This window comes from Diuraphis noxia, unplaced genomic scaffold (genome assembly GCF_037042655.1).
Source record: "Diuraphis noxia isolate RWA-SAM2 unplaced genomic scaffold, SU_Dnox_SAM2 contig0005, whole genome shotgun sequence".
Lineage (NCBI taxonomy): Eukaryota > Metazoa > Arthropoda > Insecta > Hemiptera > Aphididae > Diuraphis > Diuraphis noxia.
In genome coordinates this window covers 25,846,629-25,866,373 of record NW_028301715.1, presented here as the reverse complement: position 1 = coordinate 25,866,373, position 19,745 = coordinate 25,846,629, and the positions used below count along the sequence as shown (strand labels likewise).

At 30.2% G+C, this 19,745-nt stretch overlaps 1 protein-coding gene across 1 annotated transcript in view; it reads right to left on the bottom strand.

The window, feature by feature from the left end:
• Nucleotides 1-377: 377 nt before the first annotated feature.
• The window catches only part of LOC149055130 (uncharacterized), a 50,450-nt gene continuing 31,082 nt past the window's right edge, over nucleotides 378-19,745 (bottom strand). Inside the window, exons 2-3 of the mRNA XM_089229301.1 lie at nucleotides 12,567-12,804; nucleotides 378-3,511 (exon numbers count right to left, since the gene is read on the bottom strand). Of these exons, the coding sequence (XP_089085427.1) occupies nucleotides 3,265-3,511; nucleotides 12,567-12,804 (485 nt within the window). The 3' untranslated portion in view covers nucleotides 378-3,264. The remainder of the gene's footprint in view (nucleotides 3,512-12,566; nucleotides 12,805-19,745) is intronic.

Below are 19,745 nucleotides of genomic sequence, written 5' to 3'. Positions count from 1 at the left end.
TAAGCTTAAAAACAAACCAAAATCCGACCATGAAGAAAACGACACACTAACAGATGGAATAGACTTTGTGTAGAATTATATGCAAGTACATACTCGTAAATCGTAATATTAAACCACAAATGTTATACGTTATACGTAGGTATACGTTGTCACATATAAGTATATATATTATATACCTAGTAAATACGCGCGATATCAAAAAAAAACCTTTAATGTTATTATATATATAAACATTATACATATAATATATTATACGTATATATGTATATAGTTTATTAAGCACAATGATGGTTGAATAGTATCCCGAGACAGTAAAAATGTACAAATCAATATATATGCGCGACGGTCTTTTACAAAAAAAAAAACTCATAGGTATGTAACATTTACAACAATTATATATTATTATAAATAATATTATGTAATAATAATATGATATACTAATAAATGACATATTCAGCACGAAATGTATACCTATATGGTTATATGTATATATAAATGATAAGACTATATAATAAAATATGACTAAAGCTACCTATATTATAATATGTATATATATCTATCTACTTAATAACTTTAAAAAACGAAACACTGCACCACTTCCAACATAATATTATTATTATATGGCTGCATAGTGCATATATATTATAGGTAATATAATATAATCGCGTTTCACTCGAAGACGATTATTATTACAAGTCATTGATATATCTACGTATGTTTAGGTATATATAATATTATAAAGAATAATATTGTGTACTTAATGTATATTGATCAAGCGATATTACATAAAACATAAAATATACTATATTACTATGACACGATAATATAATAATAGATAATATTATTATATTATTATTTTATACATTAATTTTTTTTATTATTTTATTCAAATGAAAATTACAATGATCTGGTCCAATGGCAAATTAAGAGTCATAAATTATGTTGATTTATTTATTTTTTCGTCCATTCATCGCGTATCAAATTATATAGTTATATATATTTTATACATGATTTATATTTATATGTATAGTACTACAGTGCGAGAACTTCTTAAAAAACGAAAATGAAATTTATGTAAAGAATAAAACGAAACATTATTATATACCTATTTACGTAATGCCACTTTTATTCATTTATGTATATATACCTAATATAATATCTAACATTGCACGCTTACAAATTACAAATAAAAATTTATAATTTACATAAATAATAATATTACTACCTATATATAAATAAATACATATTACAATAATAAAATTAATAATAATAATACGATCGTAATAGTAATGAGTAATACGTTAATGCGTCATATTGTGTACATTAAAATGTCATGCGACTACCAGTACAAAATAATAATCATTTTATTTACTAATATATATCATCATAATAATATATGCATTGAACATTTCTCGAAAAATTACACAGACATGCATACTAACAACTATTATTATTATTATTATTATTATTATAATCATGACATTCGTCTGACACGGCAGGTTATTGTATACATTATTCGAATACAGTGTTACCTTAATAATATAAAATTTAAATAATTAAATATAGATATTTATCTGATTAACAGCCCATCTCCTGTACAAGGGATACAAAGTACCTATATTATGATACAAATGAGATCGGAACTAATCCTTTAGGCACTAGTTTCGTGTGTTTTTAATTTGAAATGATCGATAAACCGATATTATAGGTTGCATATTGTATTTCATTCAGTAGTTTTCCGAAACATATTAGCACTATTACCACTTTGTTCTATAATGACCCGTGTATTCTAATAAAATAAAATAAAATAAAAAATAAAATAATATGCAAAGGTATATATAAACATAATATGCACTGGCCTAAATGTCTTAAACTTTCCCTATCTATATATATGACTGTATAATGAAAACATAATATAGCGATCGGAATCATGCTATATACGGCTCGAAGATGCGATGATGTCCCAACTACTATTACACTGAAATCTGTATTGTAAATGTCATCGTTAAATCAATTTTAAAACTTCGGACTAGCTCTAGCAACACTTTAATTGAAAACACGTTGGCCAATAAAATCTTTCCAAAACTTGTGAGATGAACTTGTGTATAATATATAACGTCATATTATACCCGAATACCACTAATAATAAGAATGATAATAATAATAATAATAATAATAATAATAATAATAATATGTAGGTACACGCGAGAAACGTCGGAGACAAATAATTATAATATGTGAAATAAAATGTCATATTATTTTAAAACGATAAAAGTTACAGTGATGTTCAAATTAAAAATACATAATAAATACATTATATAATGGCATGGGCATGGTGTATACGAAAATATACTGATAATAATATAATATTACCTATACTTATTATTATACTTTAAAGTTTATACGACGTGCACTACATGATATTAATAAGAATAAAGCGATGATACAATGCCTGCTATCACGTACTCTGTATAAAATATACACGCACATAAATATATATAATATTATGAATGTACATGCATATTACAATACTTTAGGTTTATGGTTTTGCGTCGTATATGATGTGCATCACATGATTCGTTCAACGCACACTGCACAGCGGCTGTACATGCGATCCACACATCATTACATCAACACTCGTTTGCAACATATAATTATTATGCGTATAAAATAATAAATTTGTACAGGGTGATTATTATATTTATATTATCGCTGGAAATAAAAGGATTTCTTTTTTAAATGTATTTAAATTTTAAACATGATGAATTTTTTTTTTTTTTTTTTCGTAACGTTTAAGAACAAACTTTTTTACATTTTTCTAGATTGATTTCTTGTATTTCCCGAGATTAGCGATAAAAGCATCTCGTGTCTAATATTTTGTATAGCATACGACGCATAGAATAAAATCATCACTAAAAAATACGAAACCTCTGTACACGGTTTTAATAGGTAATAATGTATATATTAACATGATACAATGACTAAATTACTATCACACGCTTGTACGTAAAATATTATTCAACATATAATATTAATATTTGTATTCATCCAACTCAATATCGGAACGATCATTTTGGTGTACACACGCATTAGTATATAATATCATAGCACGTCACGACGTTCGTATAGGTAACGTATAGGACGTTCGTATATCAAAACGTAATATTAGTACGGGGCGTGTCGCGAGGACTTAGGAATCTGAGTACACGTGATCGCGACGACGACGAAAAACGAAAACCACCGCGTGCGGTCCGATAGGTCCGTTCAGCACATTGGCGAAGCGACCGGAGGCTGCGACAAGGCAAAGTGACCTGGTGGCGGTTGAGGCGCCACGGGTGAGCCACCGACGCCGCCGGGCCCGCCGCCGCTTGGCGACATGGCGGCCGGAGACCAGGCCTGCAGGCCCTGCAGCGCGCCCAGACGTACGCCGCCGTCTCGGTCGTCCATCATGGACTGCATCATTTTCGTGGCCATCTGCCTCTGAGCTTCCCGTTCCTCCATCATATGACGTCTGCGAAAAACGCGAAAAAAAAATTATTATTTTCATTAATTGAAAATATTATTCTAATATGAAATAATCACTCATTCTCAATGTAGGTAAACATTATTTTATATTATTGCGAGGTAGAAATCATAAATTTTTTTTTGTAGGTAGACAGTAGCGTAGGTGCTATTATTGTTACGAATATTTTAATGCTGCAGTGGTGCACATTACATAGGAACATAATAACTGTAGGTAATTTTAAATCTTCTTAAACATTATATATACATATATATAGTATAGAGTAGGCATGTGTATTATAATCAGTAGGTAATATATTATAAATGTTAAACTCAATATTCCCATTAGCAATTCGTGCGTATATATAGCTGACGTGTATTTATTTTAAAAATGTGTGTGTCATATTTAGTTGGTTACGAATAGACAATGTTATAATTTGAGCACGGGTACCGGTACATGTATTATTTGTGTATAATTTATACACTAATAATATAAGATAAAGATAATACATAATATAAATTTATAACTTTTATCCGTGATCCATCATTCTATCATTAAACCCTTTTCCTGTTACTAAATTTTAGTTTTTTCACTTCCAATGGAAAACCTGTAATGACACTGAAAATGTTTAAACTGAACTATTATAGAGGCGAATTTATCTAAATGCGCTCAAGCGTCTGACTACCAGTTTAATACGGTGGCAGTATAGACACAGACGTGTGACTGTTTAATAGGAAAATCAACTCAAATGGTATACAAGTCAAAGTCTAAGTTTATTCACTGTATAATGCAGAATGATTTTTTTCTTTTTATCACGTAATGTACAAATATCAATTACTATTAAGTAGGTACCTACTACCTATACCTACCTAATGAATAATAAATACTTAGACCTATATGTTTTGTACATTTCTTCTTTAAACTATTATAGCCGTATTTGTTACCCCTTTGATATGTTACAACTTTAAACAAATAAACATTAGGTATATTACACGATTATATTTATAAGATTTGATATTTGGCTATACCACCGACTAGAGGTATATTCTATACGACGCTAAAAACAGGTATAAAATCTATTTTGCGCACGATTAATAATAATAAAGCTGTGGCAAAGTGCACAATGCATGAATAATCGAGAACCATAAACGAGCCCCCAAATGTATATGTGAATACTCGTGATTTGTGGTGTCGTGGAGTGGGTGGGTCCACCTCGGTGTATAGGGTAGGTACCTATATATTATTTTGTTATGCATAATATACGATATTTCTATGTTGCCCGTCGCGTCGACAAACAGATGACACCTCTGACAGCTGTGAAAATCACTATTTGCACTATATTGGCCTATAACGCATTGCGTACATATTATATCTATATATATGTACATTGTATAATGTTGATATATATATATTATATAATATTATAGTGTTTCCACGAAAAGGGGAGCACATAAACGCGTGTGTGCGAGAGCGCCGAAAGTTGACAGTTAAAAAGCCGGTCTGAATAATTCAGCTGTTTTTAAAACGCAGTTTAAGCGGATTTCTGCAACGGTCCGTGCAGCGCAGGACACGATTCCGCCGTCGCCTCGAGTCCGATAAAATATTCAGCGCGTTTGGCCGCGACCCGTCGGCATGCAAGATTTCCGCATCCGCAGAGTCCGTTAAGTCCGTTTATATAGCTACTTAAATTAAATTTATTTAAGGGCTTATTGCAGGACTCCTGAGTGTGTTCTACATATATCGTACCACGGTCTTAAACAGTTTGACATTTACAGCTCAGCACTCGCAGTCAATAGTAAATTGTCACGTTTTTCACGATACGAAATAAAATAATATATTATTATGTAATAATTAATTGGTATAAATTATTAGGTAAGTATAAAGTGTTACAAACCCCTCATAATATGCGCTCTTTTATTGTAAAATTATTCTGAACTACGAATAGGTAGTTCTCACTAAATACAATTGTTTATTGAAATATAAATTTAAAATAAAGTATCGCTATTATAACAATATTTTGACAATCTTTTAGAAGAATATAATTTACAAACAGCAAAATCACGGAGTCAAAAGTCAGAGTCGTGGAGACTACAGGAAAGCTATATTTATAAAAATGTGTATTGAACTCTAACCCGGTCTAAAAGTTTATATTCGTTAACGCCTAACGGCCAATGGGATAAGCACTTAAGACATAATAATGATGATTCTAAAACAAACAATAACATAATACTATAATAGTATAATAATTTTGCATGAACCCGTCCAATTGTTGGTCACTATCGTGTCGTATATTAATAAAATAGTAATAAGGTAGGTACAGTATATAATTTAATATTGTATAATTCAAATCATTCCATGGAATTTTTTTCTTTATATTATAATTTTTGTCTTATAATAACGTGTACCTATAGTAAAACTATGGAAATGTACCTATTCATTTTTTTCCCAACTGTTTGACGATTATACTGAATTTTAAAAATCTATTTCCGATAAGCCTGCAAATATGTCCACATATATTATAATAATAATGGTAATAAGTAGGAGAATCGTAAAACAATTTAAAATCCAAAATTACATTGTTGATACGTGTGTATAATTTAATAATAAAAAAAAATTATTATAATACTATAAATATACAATCGAAGCCGAACTGACGCAAGTAAACATAAATTAAAATCCTACACTCACCATATAATATATTATAACGGCTATCTCTCTCTCTTTTCTGTCTCTTCGATACGTGTTTATTACGTACGGCGGCGTGTCCTTAAGTAAAGTCTTATAAACGATTTCATTTCCATATACGTTATATTGCGTGTATGAACGTTTTTCGCATATCCCGTAAATATTCGATTGACTCATAATTCTTTTTTATCAAACAACAGACGCCGCTGTGTTAAACGGAGTAGGAAAGACGAAAAAATATAATCTTTCTATATTATAAAACCGGCGCAGTGCGAAGGCGTAGGCGTCGGCGGCATGTTGGTATGATCATGTACGCGTACGAACGAAACTTCAATTCATACATAAACCACACATTTCAAAATGACGCTTCCAATTGAGAATACCTATCATGATATTATTTTATATTATGTTATTAAATTATTATAGTCATTGTAGCAATAAACATCGATCATTTCGTATTATAACGTCGATATATACGCGCCGCGGAAATCCGGGTTTTTTATTACACAAACTACACAATAATAATAATTATGCTGCAAACCCGACAATGAATTTATTGAATCGTGACATAAATTCACTGCAAAAAAAAAAAATAAAAATATATTTTAAAAAACATTGTATAATTATTATACATTTCGAGATTGTATAATAGGTTTTCAATGAACGAATTTTGTAAGTCAATTCACGCAGTTTTATTCAGGGTTTGAGTATGGCTAAAAAAAATGAAAAAAAAACACCAACAATAGGTATTTATTATTTAATAATAATAATAATAATAATAATAATAACGTGAATTTCTTAAGAATAGAAATATTTAAAAAGTCGATAGACAATCAGAAGCAATTAAGTTGTCGACCAGTAGTTAGGTATAACTGAAAACACGTGACATTGGGTTTATTAAAAACTATATGCGATGGGTATAGGCTGTAATATTATAGGGCACTATATATATCCTACATAGGTACGATTACTAATGGAAAAATTAAAAGTGTTATTAAACATAAAGTTGTACACAGTAAATGTATATGGAAAAAATAAAACTTTTTACATGAATGTTAATAAATTATCTCCCTGACAATACAATGTATAATATATTGTTATGATGCATTAACTCTAGTTATATTGAGAATTTAGTCATTTATAAATTGCACATCTGGTAAAGTACATACTAACATACTAATAAATAGTATGATACTATTATATATTATACTGCCCGGCGCCCGCTAAAATTGGGTAGGTTAGGTTATGTGTCAATGTATATGGATATACGGGCAAGTATAAATTTGTTTTATACATTCACGTAAGTTGTAAATACTAACTGTACCCTACCGTTTAACATTCCAATTTAGATACTTATATATAAATTCATTCGCTTTTAGCAGCATGCTGTCATTTTCCGTCAAGTAAACTTTTATCTCAGTAAATGCTGTTAAACTTTAAAACAAGACGTGCGTTATTGTTTAATATGTACATTACACACACACACATGGCGATTATACATATTATTATTATTAACTATGAGGTTTAATAAATTTGCAGTTTCACGATGAAACCACCATCATAATTATAATAATATATATACGAGCATACCTACGTGTAATTTTAATACCGTGGTATCGCGCGTGGTAATAATAATTACAGTAAGTACTTTTTAGAAATACTTTATAATACGACCCCGTAAGGCATTATTAGTAGATGCAGCAGCACAGCAACAGAAATAACTATCCTTCTTTATACGTGCAGTCGATTTAATTTAAAAAATAAACTTAAACAAATTACTATTATGTTATATTCTTATTTCGTTTTGTTGTTAGATTAATAAATTAATAAATCATTATCGAACGATCACGAAAGAATCTATTATATTATAAAATTCTTATACTACTTCCAAACTCACGATGAAGTCTACGTAATATTGAAAATTGATACAATAACATTAGGTTTAAGTATATATTACGCATAACTTTCTATCGTCTTGCCGTCTTGTGTATATCAACAAAAAATGAAAAGAAAAAAAAAACAATAAAATAATTATGACAGAGTTCGTGGAGCGTGTTTTGTCTGCCAGATTTAATCAGCATTGTATACGTTTCGATAATTTTTTTTCGATCACAATAATACATTTTATACATTATAAATTATAATATACAACCCCATATACATTCGCACAACCTTCGATAAACTGTTATCATTTATCATACAACACATATGATATTATAATCGCCCGTTGTCCGAGGTATGCCTGTATCAGGTACCTAAATTTAAGTCGATAATATTATAACTAACTGAATACATCTATTATAGATAAATACTCGTACGTCACATTATTATTATCCGTATTCCGTTGCTGAACACACTAAATCCCAATCACAGATATAAAATATAGACAAGACAACTAATCCATCACCATACATTTTATTTATAACATTACGTTTATTTCGTTAAAATCTAAGTCTTTTGTTTTTCGTAAAATTATATTATTAACAGAGCTTGTTATAGGCGCGTCGTTAAATTACATTAATACCTGTACGTATATAAGTACTAATATAATTTATAATACGCGCGTTAATGTCCAAATTTCAATGTGTCCTTATAATCCGTCAGCGGTCTCGCTCTGCGACCCAAACGATGAGAAGAGACGGTGCGAGTGAAAGAAACGATTGCCGCCGCACGACTACGGTTGGTGACGGACGGACAGCGCGGGTAAGCGGTCGGTCCGGGTGGCGCTACGTCGGATTTCGTCGTCCCGTCGTGTGGCGCCGCCGTCCGCGCTTATCGCACACACGTCTCGCCACCGTCGGCCCTTTTTAGTTCCGTCTCTACCGAGAAAAAATAAAACAGGTTCATACGGGACATACACCGCGTACAGGTAGGTATGTAACAATTATACACGTGCCGTGTACGGTTGTGTCGTAAATTATGTGTTTACGTCTTAAATGAATAGCGTTTGTTTGTACTCGGACACTTGGGGCATAATGATTAGATGGGCTCTGCAGCGGTCGTCATTAATGTGAAAGCGTGTGTAGTCTCGAATATCGTAATATAGGAGATGATCGTGACAAATTTGAACGCAAAAACAAAATGGATTTTAATAAAAACATAAAATAAATGATAATAAATATGATGTAATTTACATGACAATATTATATTCAGATCAGTGCAGGTGCAGCGTCTATCGAGTTTTCGAATGAAAGGGAATAGTGAAACCTTTAACGTTTCAGAACACCATCACAACTGCCTACCATCAAAGACATAGTAGAGTTCAAATAAAATCTGAAAACAATTTATATTTCTGCAACAATCGATTGTTCGACAGCAATAATAACAGTCAAAAATATAATCTACCGCCTATCACATATTATATACAAGTTAATGCTTGAAAACAAAATCACCGGTTTTCTATGTTTTGTTGTAATGACATTCGAAAATCACCTGCAGTGCCTGTAATATTATCAAACTTAGAACGACAAATGGACACGTCCACGCGTTTTACGGTGTTATGGTCCAATCGCCTTAAACCGTAAACTACTGCAGGAGCAGTATTGGAATACTAGACCACAATCTAATGTGTACTGCAATCGATGAAAAATACAAAAAATCTAGTCCGTCATGTCGCGATGATCTCCTCCCGCTACAGACACACGACCACTGCTGCACTCGTAGTCGTCAGAGCGGTAGTTTTATATACATTACGCCTCTGCGGGTACAGTGATGACGGATGCAGCTGCATAATATAGGTACATATTATTGTGAAAGTAGTGGGCGAGCGCCAGCCGCTTGCTCGGGGGAGGCAAAACAAACAAACAAGTCCATTTGTCTATTTACTCTTGTACGGCGGCGGTAGTAAAAACGGCGGTAAGTGTACACTGACCATATAATTTGATATTATAATAATATTATCGTAAGTATTTACCTCGCGCGGCGCCCTACAACTTAATACCTACGTATTAGATATTATATACATACAAAATATTTGAATGCAATACGACTGTAAAGAGGTGGTACATATGTATATAATATAATATTATGTTCATAAAATAGTATATATATAATACATTGAACCGCCGCGTGTTTGCGCGTTCCGTTTGCATATATGTATTATAATATATAATACGTAAATATAATATTATGTGTAAGTATTATAGTAGGTAGTAAGTATATAACTGAAATATACGTATAATATGTACATCATAAAGAAGAATATTGGTAGATATATATACCCGATATATGGGACATAGATACACGAACGGGCGCGGGGCAACTGGTTCGCCCGTGTTATCCACTGGGGGCGCCACCGATTACACGGAATATGCATTAACCGCGTCGGCTCGGATAACATGTGTAATTAAAAAAAAAAAAAAACAAACAGAGAAGTAAAGAAGTAAAAATTGTATATTAAAACCACTTAATAGTGGCCCGAAAAGGTGACAGGAATTTTAAAAGCTTCTAATGGACTGGTTGTTTTTTTTTATTCTCGTTTTACCTCTCCCGCCGTCGTCTTTTTTATCACATTTTGTCGCCGAATGAATTATATTATAACGTTTTGTTTGGCGCGACGCCGACCGATTTGTCACAATAATATATACATACTACTATAATATTATGTATTATATACCGGAACGTATACTGATAATATTATACAGTTAATTTCCACGTCGTCATCGAAATCAAGCGAACGGCATAATATTATAATATTATATCATTATTGAAAAATCATTTAATATGAGAGTATTGCAATAACCCATACGAATTTTATTTTTATTTTTTGGTCTCGCATCTCATTAAACGCTGCACATTATAAAAAATTTAAAACTAATATTGTGTAAATATCAAAAATCAAGTTTTGTTTTCGCGCCGTTATTGTCCGTGTGCGCGTAACCGGCATGACTGCAATATTTATTTTAATATTATATCACTATAAAATATATAGTGTGACACTTCGGGTGCGATAATAGTTTATTATTATTATTATTATTATACGACGATTTCGTGCCTTATACCAGCGTTGTATAACATAATGTTGTTAAGGAGGACTGTCGATCGAACGCGTTTGTATATTATTAATATCGGAAAAGGGGTCGTTGACAGCGCAAGCAGTGTGTACGGGGGGAGAATTCACATCATAATATCATTATTATTATTATTATTATTTTACGCGCGTGGACGTGGAAACGATAAACTGGTCTTGTATATTATATTTTATCAGTGCGAGTAATACGCGCGTACGTGTGCTTTTAAGTCGTCCGTATCTGTATAATATATTTTAACATAAAAGTACGTTTTTCGAAGCCGCCGCCTCGATTTTATAACATATTATTACGTACGTACGTACGTTTTACGAGTCGTAATAATGGACCTATATATTATTATTAGGTATATGTGTATAATGGAGTAATTATAATGAACGACAAATTATTGTTTTATATCGTATAATATATATCTGTATATTATAATATAGGTATAGTTGGCGCTTAACTACTTTTGATCTCACTGCACCGAAATATTTATCCGGCAAACATAAAATGTAACAGGTATACCATTTTACATAAAATGTAACAGGTATACCATTTTTAACCAACATTTAAAAATTATAAAAATTCAACACCCTGCACCAAGCATAATATTGTACAATATTGTTTTGATCAAATTGTTATACGCTGAATGACAATCAATATTAACCGGTTTATTTTTTGACTTCAGGAAACTATATATTATATTGTAATATTTTAAGTTACGTTTTTTTATGTACAATGTGAAATTTCATGTTGCCCGTTAGACATAATTATAAGGCTTGAGTTGTGGTCCACTCCATTCGTTTACTCTATTACTGTTTAATATCTCATATTATTATTTTATTAACTTTTAACTGAAAGTTATAATAGGATATTATTTTCTATAAATAAATTACATTTTCAGAAATGTACTCTGATTACAGTTGTATAATATTAAAAATAAACATAAGTTGTAACCAGTGACGGTCATGTGGCCGATTTTTTAACATATAGGTGCATAATATTTGATAATTGAAAACATATGGTTAATATTTATCATTTTATATCTACAGCTTAATAGCTATAATAAATATTGAAAAAAGGTCATGAGAGAAATCTATCCCTTTCATCCTCTCGTTTGATCAGCACCACTGGCTGGAGTCATTAAAATATTGAAACTCCTAGCGATTGAAAATTGTAAAAATCAGATTTCTATTGTAAAAATTTGATAAAAAGTTCTAACCGTACAAAATAACAAAATGATCCATAAGAATATTTGTGTGCCTATAGTAAAACGCACGAATGTTTGACAATATATTGTCGACACGTTGGATTTGAACGAATGTTATGGAATAAGTCAACAAAACAAATACAAAACGTATTCTTACCTCCATTTGGTACGTCTGTTTTGGAACCACGTTTTGACCTGCGCGTCGGTCATCTTGAGCGATTTCGCTAGGGCCGCGCGGTCGACAGATGAGAGGTATCTGTGCTTGTTGAACTTCTCCTCGAGCTGTGAAATCTGACTGCGCGTGAATGAAGTGCGTGGCTTTTTCCTCTTGGGGGGAGTCCGGTTCTGGTACGGATGTCCAATGCGTCGGGTGCCCAAAAGTCCACCAGCACAACCTATGACACAAAAAAAATCATAATATTATTATAAGCTCATTATTTCTATTTATAAACGCATTGCACTTAAACGTGGTCTTATTTTAGTTTATTTTATTTTAATATACAGTAGTATGGCTAGCTAAAATACATATTAAATATAGTGTGTTAAATATTCAACACTGCCTATGCAAACGATAACATTTAAAAACAATAAATAAAGAATAAACACAAAAATATATAATATAATATAATCATATAAGATATACGTAATGTCTAAAAAACTAAATTCAAAATCAAATCACTTATCAATATCAAACTGTACATATATATTAATATATTATGAATATTTATGATGCATAATATAAATAATCATTATTTATTTACATGTTCGCAACAAAATTTCGTTTGACTCTAATATCGCTCTCATAGGCGTGTCTAGACCTTTGACGCAGAGGGTGCAACCTGGTGCGAACCCAAGGGACTAATGGGCCATAGTCCTCTTTTTTGAACAATTTTTCTTAATTCATGGTGCCACTTTAAATCGCAGAGGGTGCAGGTGCATACCCTGCACCCCCCGTGGACACGCCTATGATCACTCTATAAATTGTATTTAGTGTTTTAAAATGCATCGACTAATGAATATTTTTAAGGAAAATTAATTTATGCATTTATAATAACTTCTACATAGAAAAAAGTTATTACTGACAAAATTACTATTCCAAATTTTGAAACAAAAGAAAGACATAGTTAAGATAGATACCTCATAAAATATATGTGCACAATATCTATAAATATAGAACCCGTCAGTTGGTGTCTGATACTGATGATTAAAAAAAAAAAAGATGAGTGAGAGTTATATTTCGGTGTAGGTATATATTTAGACCAGTGCTGTACCCATGATTTGTTTTGTTTTGTTTTTTTTTTTTTTGTTGGGGGCGGGTCTTAAACAGTGAATAATTTAAAAACATATATATACACATAGTATTTAATGTATTATGCATTCAATATATTAATGTAAATTGTCACAATTTAAAATCTAAACGCCTTTCCTTTTTCGACGCAAACATATTTAAAATAGTATCCGTATCAATTTATATGTCTCTGTGTATATTCATAAGTGCTAACCCGTTTAATCTTGCCACCGGTAGAGTTTCTTATTTCTCTATTATCATGAGTGAAAACCATAGACCTTAATATACTAAAAGATCGTCAACATTATTACTATCATATGAACCCATTACGCATTACTAAAAAAAAATATCTTTCCTGAGATTTCGGGGAGGGCTTAAGCCCAAAAGCCCACATCCTAGATACGGCATACAGCATACACATTATTCTAAACCGATAGGTATACTGTAGTCAGTATTACAGCGCAGAAACATATTATCAACATAATCTTAATAATAATTACAGATTAATATAATATTACCTAATAAAACTAGAGCGATAATGTAATTATTACAACAATAGATCAGAGTGGAATACAGACTATTATTATAATTAAATTATACTGATTGTAACATCATGATATGTTGTGGGTCTGTTACGTTACTATTGTACATAATATGATATTACTATATTTATATGCCATGTGAAGGTGCAGGTATAAAAACCGATCACTTCGCTTTCCAAAATATAATAATGTTTCAAAATATATAATCATATTGCATTGCGTTAGAAGTTGATGTCAAACAAATACGCAATACGAATCATATTATGATGTACGAATATTATACGATGCCAATGCGAATAAATTACCGATTGAAATTTTTGGATAGATACTAAATGTCTGTTATAGGAGACAATTAGATGGTCAATTTAAGTATCCTTAATGCCTTATTGACATAAATAATAAAATTAATCAATATCAGTCAGTATTTTTGTCGTTAACACATATATATTATTACGACAACGTTATCAAAATCATGTTAAAACTTAAGACAGTATATAAGTATACTGTTATAATGTATTAATGCCACAAAATTATCTAATATATATTGGGTCTGAAGGGGAGGCACGCGTTCATATCATTATTATTGTTGCAGTTTGTTTTCCTAGTATCGCCAGCGCGCGGCTTTTTGAAGCCCCGCCATTCATCCACCGTCATCGTAGAAACTTTGTAAGCTTGTGTGACATTTAATCTCGTAAAATGCTTATTTCTTTCTACTGGAATTTCGATTTTTTTTATTCATTATATTTAAGTTGTGTTCAAAACTTGATAAATTACTCAACTTTACCGCGCTTGTATACAATGTGATGGGGGGGGGGGGGGGGAAGTGAAGGGAGAAACTAAAACGATAGTTGCAATCCCGTAGAGATTTCCGGGAATATATCGGGTTTATAAAGAGTCCCGTAAAACAAAAAAATAGGGTAGGTAGGTATAGGCATATTATTGTAAACGCATAATACATTGGTAATTATATGAAAAAGAAAAAGTTTTACTTTAAACGTGTTTTCCGCGTACGTCATCATTATTCATTATCATACGATATACAGGGTGATTGATTTATCAAACAACACTCATTATTTAAAAAAGTATTTACTTTTTTCAAAAATTTGTTTACATGGTTTCAAGTTGTTAAAAAACCGACGTTTTTATTAAAAAAGTTTAGACAAGCGGAGTAGTGGACAAACATTTTGCGGGGTAACTCCGTACCACTCCACTCTGCCAATCTAAACTTTAAATACTTATAACTCATAAACTATTATCCCTAAATTCGATTTTTATGAATCGAAATACTTAGAAAAATATTCTGCTTTGGAATATGAAATTAAAACTCTATGTTGTCATTAAAAAAAGTAAAAACTTAAAAATGATAAGGATAAAAAATATTTGAAAATATAAATTTTTAGTAAAAAAGTTGGTTTTTTAACAACTTGAAACTATGTAGAAAAATATTTTGAAAAATGTCAATACTTTTTTTAATAAATGAGTGTTTGATGAAAGAATCACCCTGTATATATATAGGTTATAGGTTAGGTTACTATATACTGCTGTATTCGGTATTAGAGTATACTTATGGCCATTATAGTATGATGGTGAGCACTTTACGGTCTTTACGTAATACATTTAATTACTTATCCAATGATGTATCTACTATCTACATATATAATATATATATATATATATTATAACGTATTAGTTATTGATTAACTATAGGTTAGATTATTCAAATTCTATATATTATGTTATTTCAACGATTATAATCCTGTTATTTCTATGAAAGTATGGTAGGTAATAATAATCGTATATACGTATATTATCGTATTTATGCATAGGTTAGATATACTTGAAAAATACTAGTGTTTTATACCACATACATTGTAAAATAATATCCTTTAATTTTGATTAAGAATTTATCGATGGTCAAAATCAATTTAATTTCCATTCAAAAATTAAACCTGGTTGTATGCTTTATTCATAATGTTAAATTGACCATATTATGTTACCATAATAATCAAGGGTCTGACAAAACATTTTTGCGGACCCTATAAAATATTAGTATTCCTATCACAATTTAAAATTAAAAAAATTGCAAATAAATATCAACAGAAGCCCTGCCCTACCCTTGTATGGCCCTGATAATAATTATAATAATAATAATGAAAAACCCAAATGATGATTTTAAGTCCAACAATGTCTCTTGTGGTGCTTATATACTTTTTATATTTATTTAGGTATTGATAAATAATGCACTGCACATGTATCACTATTATAATAAAATCAAAAAATATTGTCCGACAACATCATATAATATAGAAATGCTCATAAATAAAATATAATACACAGCCGCCCAAGGTTAATTTCTTAATTAATTAATATTATATATATATTATTATATACGTGAAAGATAATGATATATAATTTTGAGAATAAAACGAATTAAATAATATTTTGTGTATAATATAGCCATAGTTACCCATACGTTTTGTTATTTGTTATCAAATAACAGGTTTTTTTTTATAGTTTCATTGTATATATAGTTTCAATGACATTAGAAACCAATTATTGTACCAATCGAATTTGAACGATTATTACTTATTAGTCATTAAATATATATATATATATATTGTGTTCATTATGTTTTGGCCGAACATTTATTTTTATATCATCGATTATCGATGAAATGTTTACGAGCAAAACGATTAGACACTAAATATATAACATTGTTAATAGTCACGATAAAAAGTGTCTTTACGTAATAGGAACCAATATAATATTATATTTAATGTGAAACAAAAAAGTTTGGTAATATAACTGATATAGCTATAGCATGTATAAGAGTATTAAAAATATATAATATGTACTTATACAAATTCTCACGAGTCACGATTTTGTATAATGTATAATATTACAGTCGGAACTGCGAACTCGGATATACCTTAATATACTGTGATTAAACTACTGCCAGCTGGGAACCAGTTTGAACATTAAATGCAGCCATTACTTTTTTACTGGACTTTTCTTCTAATATTATAAAATATGACATATAAACAGTATATAATTTAGACACAATACAGCGTATAAAATATACACGAATGTTTTCTAGGTATAATATTATGTATATAGAAAACAACCATGACTATACATAATAGTTTGAATACAAAAATAACACATAATAATATATATCATAATAAATATTAATTACATGTAATGTACAGACTGTACAGTGCACTTTTTAGTATGCATGCGATATACATAATATTATGATAGTATAGTTATCATAAAGTATTAACCAATAAGTATATGTATAATACTATTAATAATCTTGTAGTATAGTATACGTATGCATTACAGGATGTTAATCAGAAAATTCACTTAGCACCACTCAATGAGTTATTAGAGAGGTTTTCAAGCTATACCGTATCTTTACTTAAGCTTTTTATAATATAATTATGAATTATAATAAATAATACAGGTAATTACAACAACAATGAATCAGTGGCGTCATTTTTTTTTTTGGGGGGGGGGGTGTGGCAAGGTGGGCATTTGCCCCCCCCCCTTGTCATTAGCGGGCTACTATCGGGCCGGTCGACTTCGCCGGCCCGGGCCGGGTATATGGTGCTAGTTTTGGGCCACAAGCCCGCAAAAATGATTCATAACATCATAACATTCATGTCATTGCTAAATAGAATATAACCATGATTCGTGGCTCCTACTAACACGTAAATAATTATAAGGTATCTGACATCTGTATTCTGTATGTGCAGTGGTGGACTGGACGAGTGGGATACCGGATTTCCCGCCTTCCCTGTAGGCCGCTACTCGTATAAAATATTTACTTATTAATATTATTGTGAAATAATAAATTAAAATGTTATCGTCGTTATCGAATAACGGAATAACTAATAAGTAATAAGTAATAAGTATATTATATTTTTAAACATAAAAATCCAAATTTCTGATTAATTTAAAATGCTGGAGGCGGGGCCCACGGTTAGAAATTCCCCTTGGAATATGTCATCATATAGTAGCTAATAGCATTGAGCATATATTAATTACTCAATGCTAAATACTAATAGGTAATATAGGGTATCCCTCTACATATTATATTTTATATACCTATATATTAATTAGTCATTGTTATCTTTCAAAAAAAATGTGTTATTTATGCCTAAAGTAACCACAGTTATCACAGATAACTAACTAGTATGTATATAATTGTGTAAGATGTAAGAAGACTGTTTGTACTGAGATAAAACTGTAATTGTTAGCGAGTGGTTTTTTTTTAAATTATGGCCTATGGGCTGGTCAAAATTTTTGCCCCCCCCCCCCTTTCAAAACCTGAAATGACGCCACTGCAATGAATAGGGGATTGTCCCATCGCTAATAATTGTTGATGTAATTGTAATCAATAAACGATGGGAGTTAGAGGAGAAGTAATGGTAACCTTCTCTGGCTCTTGATACAAAAGAAAAATAAATGGTAATTACAACAAAGACTGTAGTTTATCAATAATATTATGTTATTGTTATATTAAATAATGTATCAAAATTAAATTATTTAATACACAAATGTTGAAATGTATTAAGACATTAAGTGACATTTAAAAACCCTAAAAAAAGTAATTTAATAATAATAACTTCTTCTTATCAAAAAAAACTTGTTACAAAAATCAAATTTAAAAAAAAAACGTATACGATACTATTATAAATATAATATTATACTTACCTACACACGGTAATATACCTTCATGAATTTCTATGAACAAGAAAGCGGGTAAGCGAATAACGCTATCTGTTATGGATTAGGAGTCTATTTAGAGTCACTGTAATGAATGTGATAAATTTAAATGCAATTGTATACAAAAAATGATTCTGAGTGAAGGCGAATATTCCTATAAGTAAATTAAATGATATTAGATCGATTACAGTAATTTATTTTACTATTATGCATACGCCTATTATAGTACTGCAGCATAGCTAGGTTAATTTAATTTATACCAAAAAAATTTAATTTTAAAATGTCTTTGCGTGTAAACCTTATGAAATTTAATTATGTATTTTGATATTTTTAAATTATGTATAACATAATAACTAAAATCGTTATTTATGGTTTTAATAAGTAATTTCTATTGCAAATTTTGAAGTTCAAATGTGTGTAAGAAATAACCATGTTTATACATTTGTTATGGTTACAGTATGAACTATTTATGAGAATGTTGTAAATTTTCAATCTTAAAATATAAAAATTTAATATTTAATAATTTATAACAATACAAAAAAATTTTAAATTGTCGAGATTTTGATCAATTTTACGACTAAATATTTATAAAAATAAATCATGCCTATGGGTCTTTAATATACTTTTCAACTGCTATTATAACAACTTATAAGGAATAAACCTAAACGTATTTAATATTCGAACTTTTTAGCTCAACGAATATATTTTAATGACGTAAATAGAAAAAAAAAAACTAAAAACATTTTTTTTTGCCGAACAAAAATGTATCTTCTAT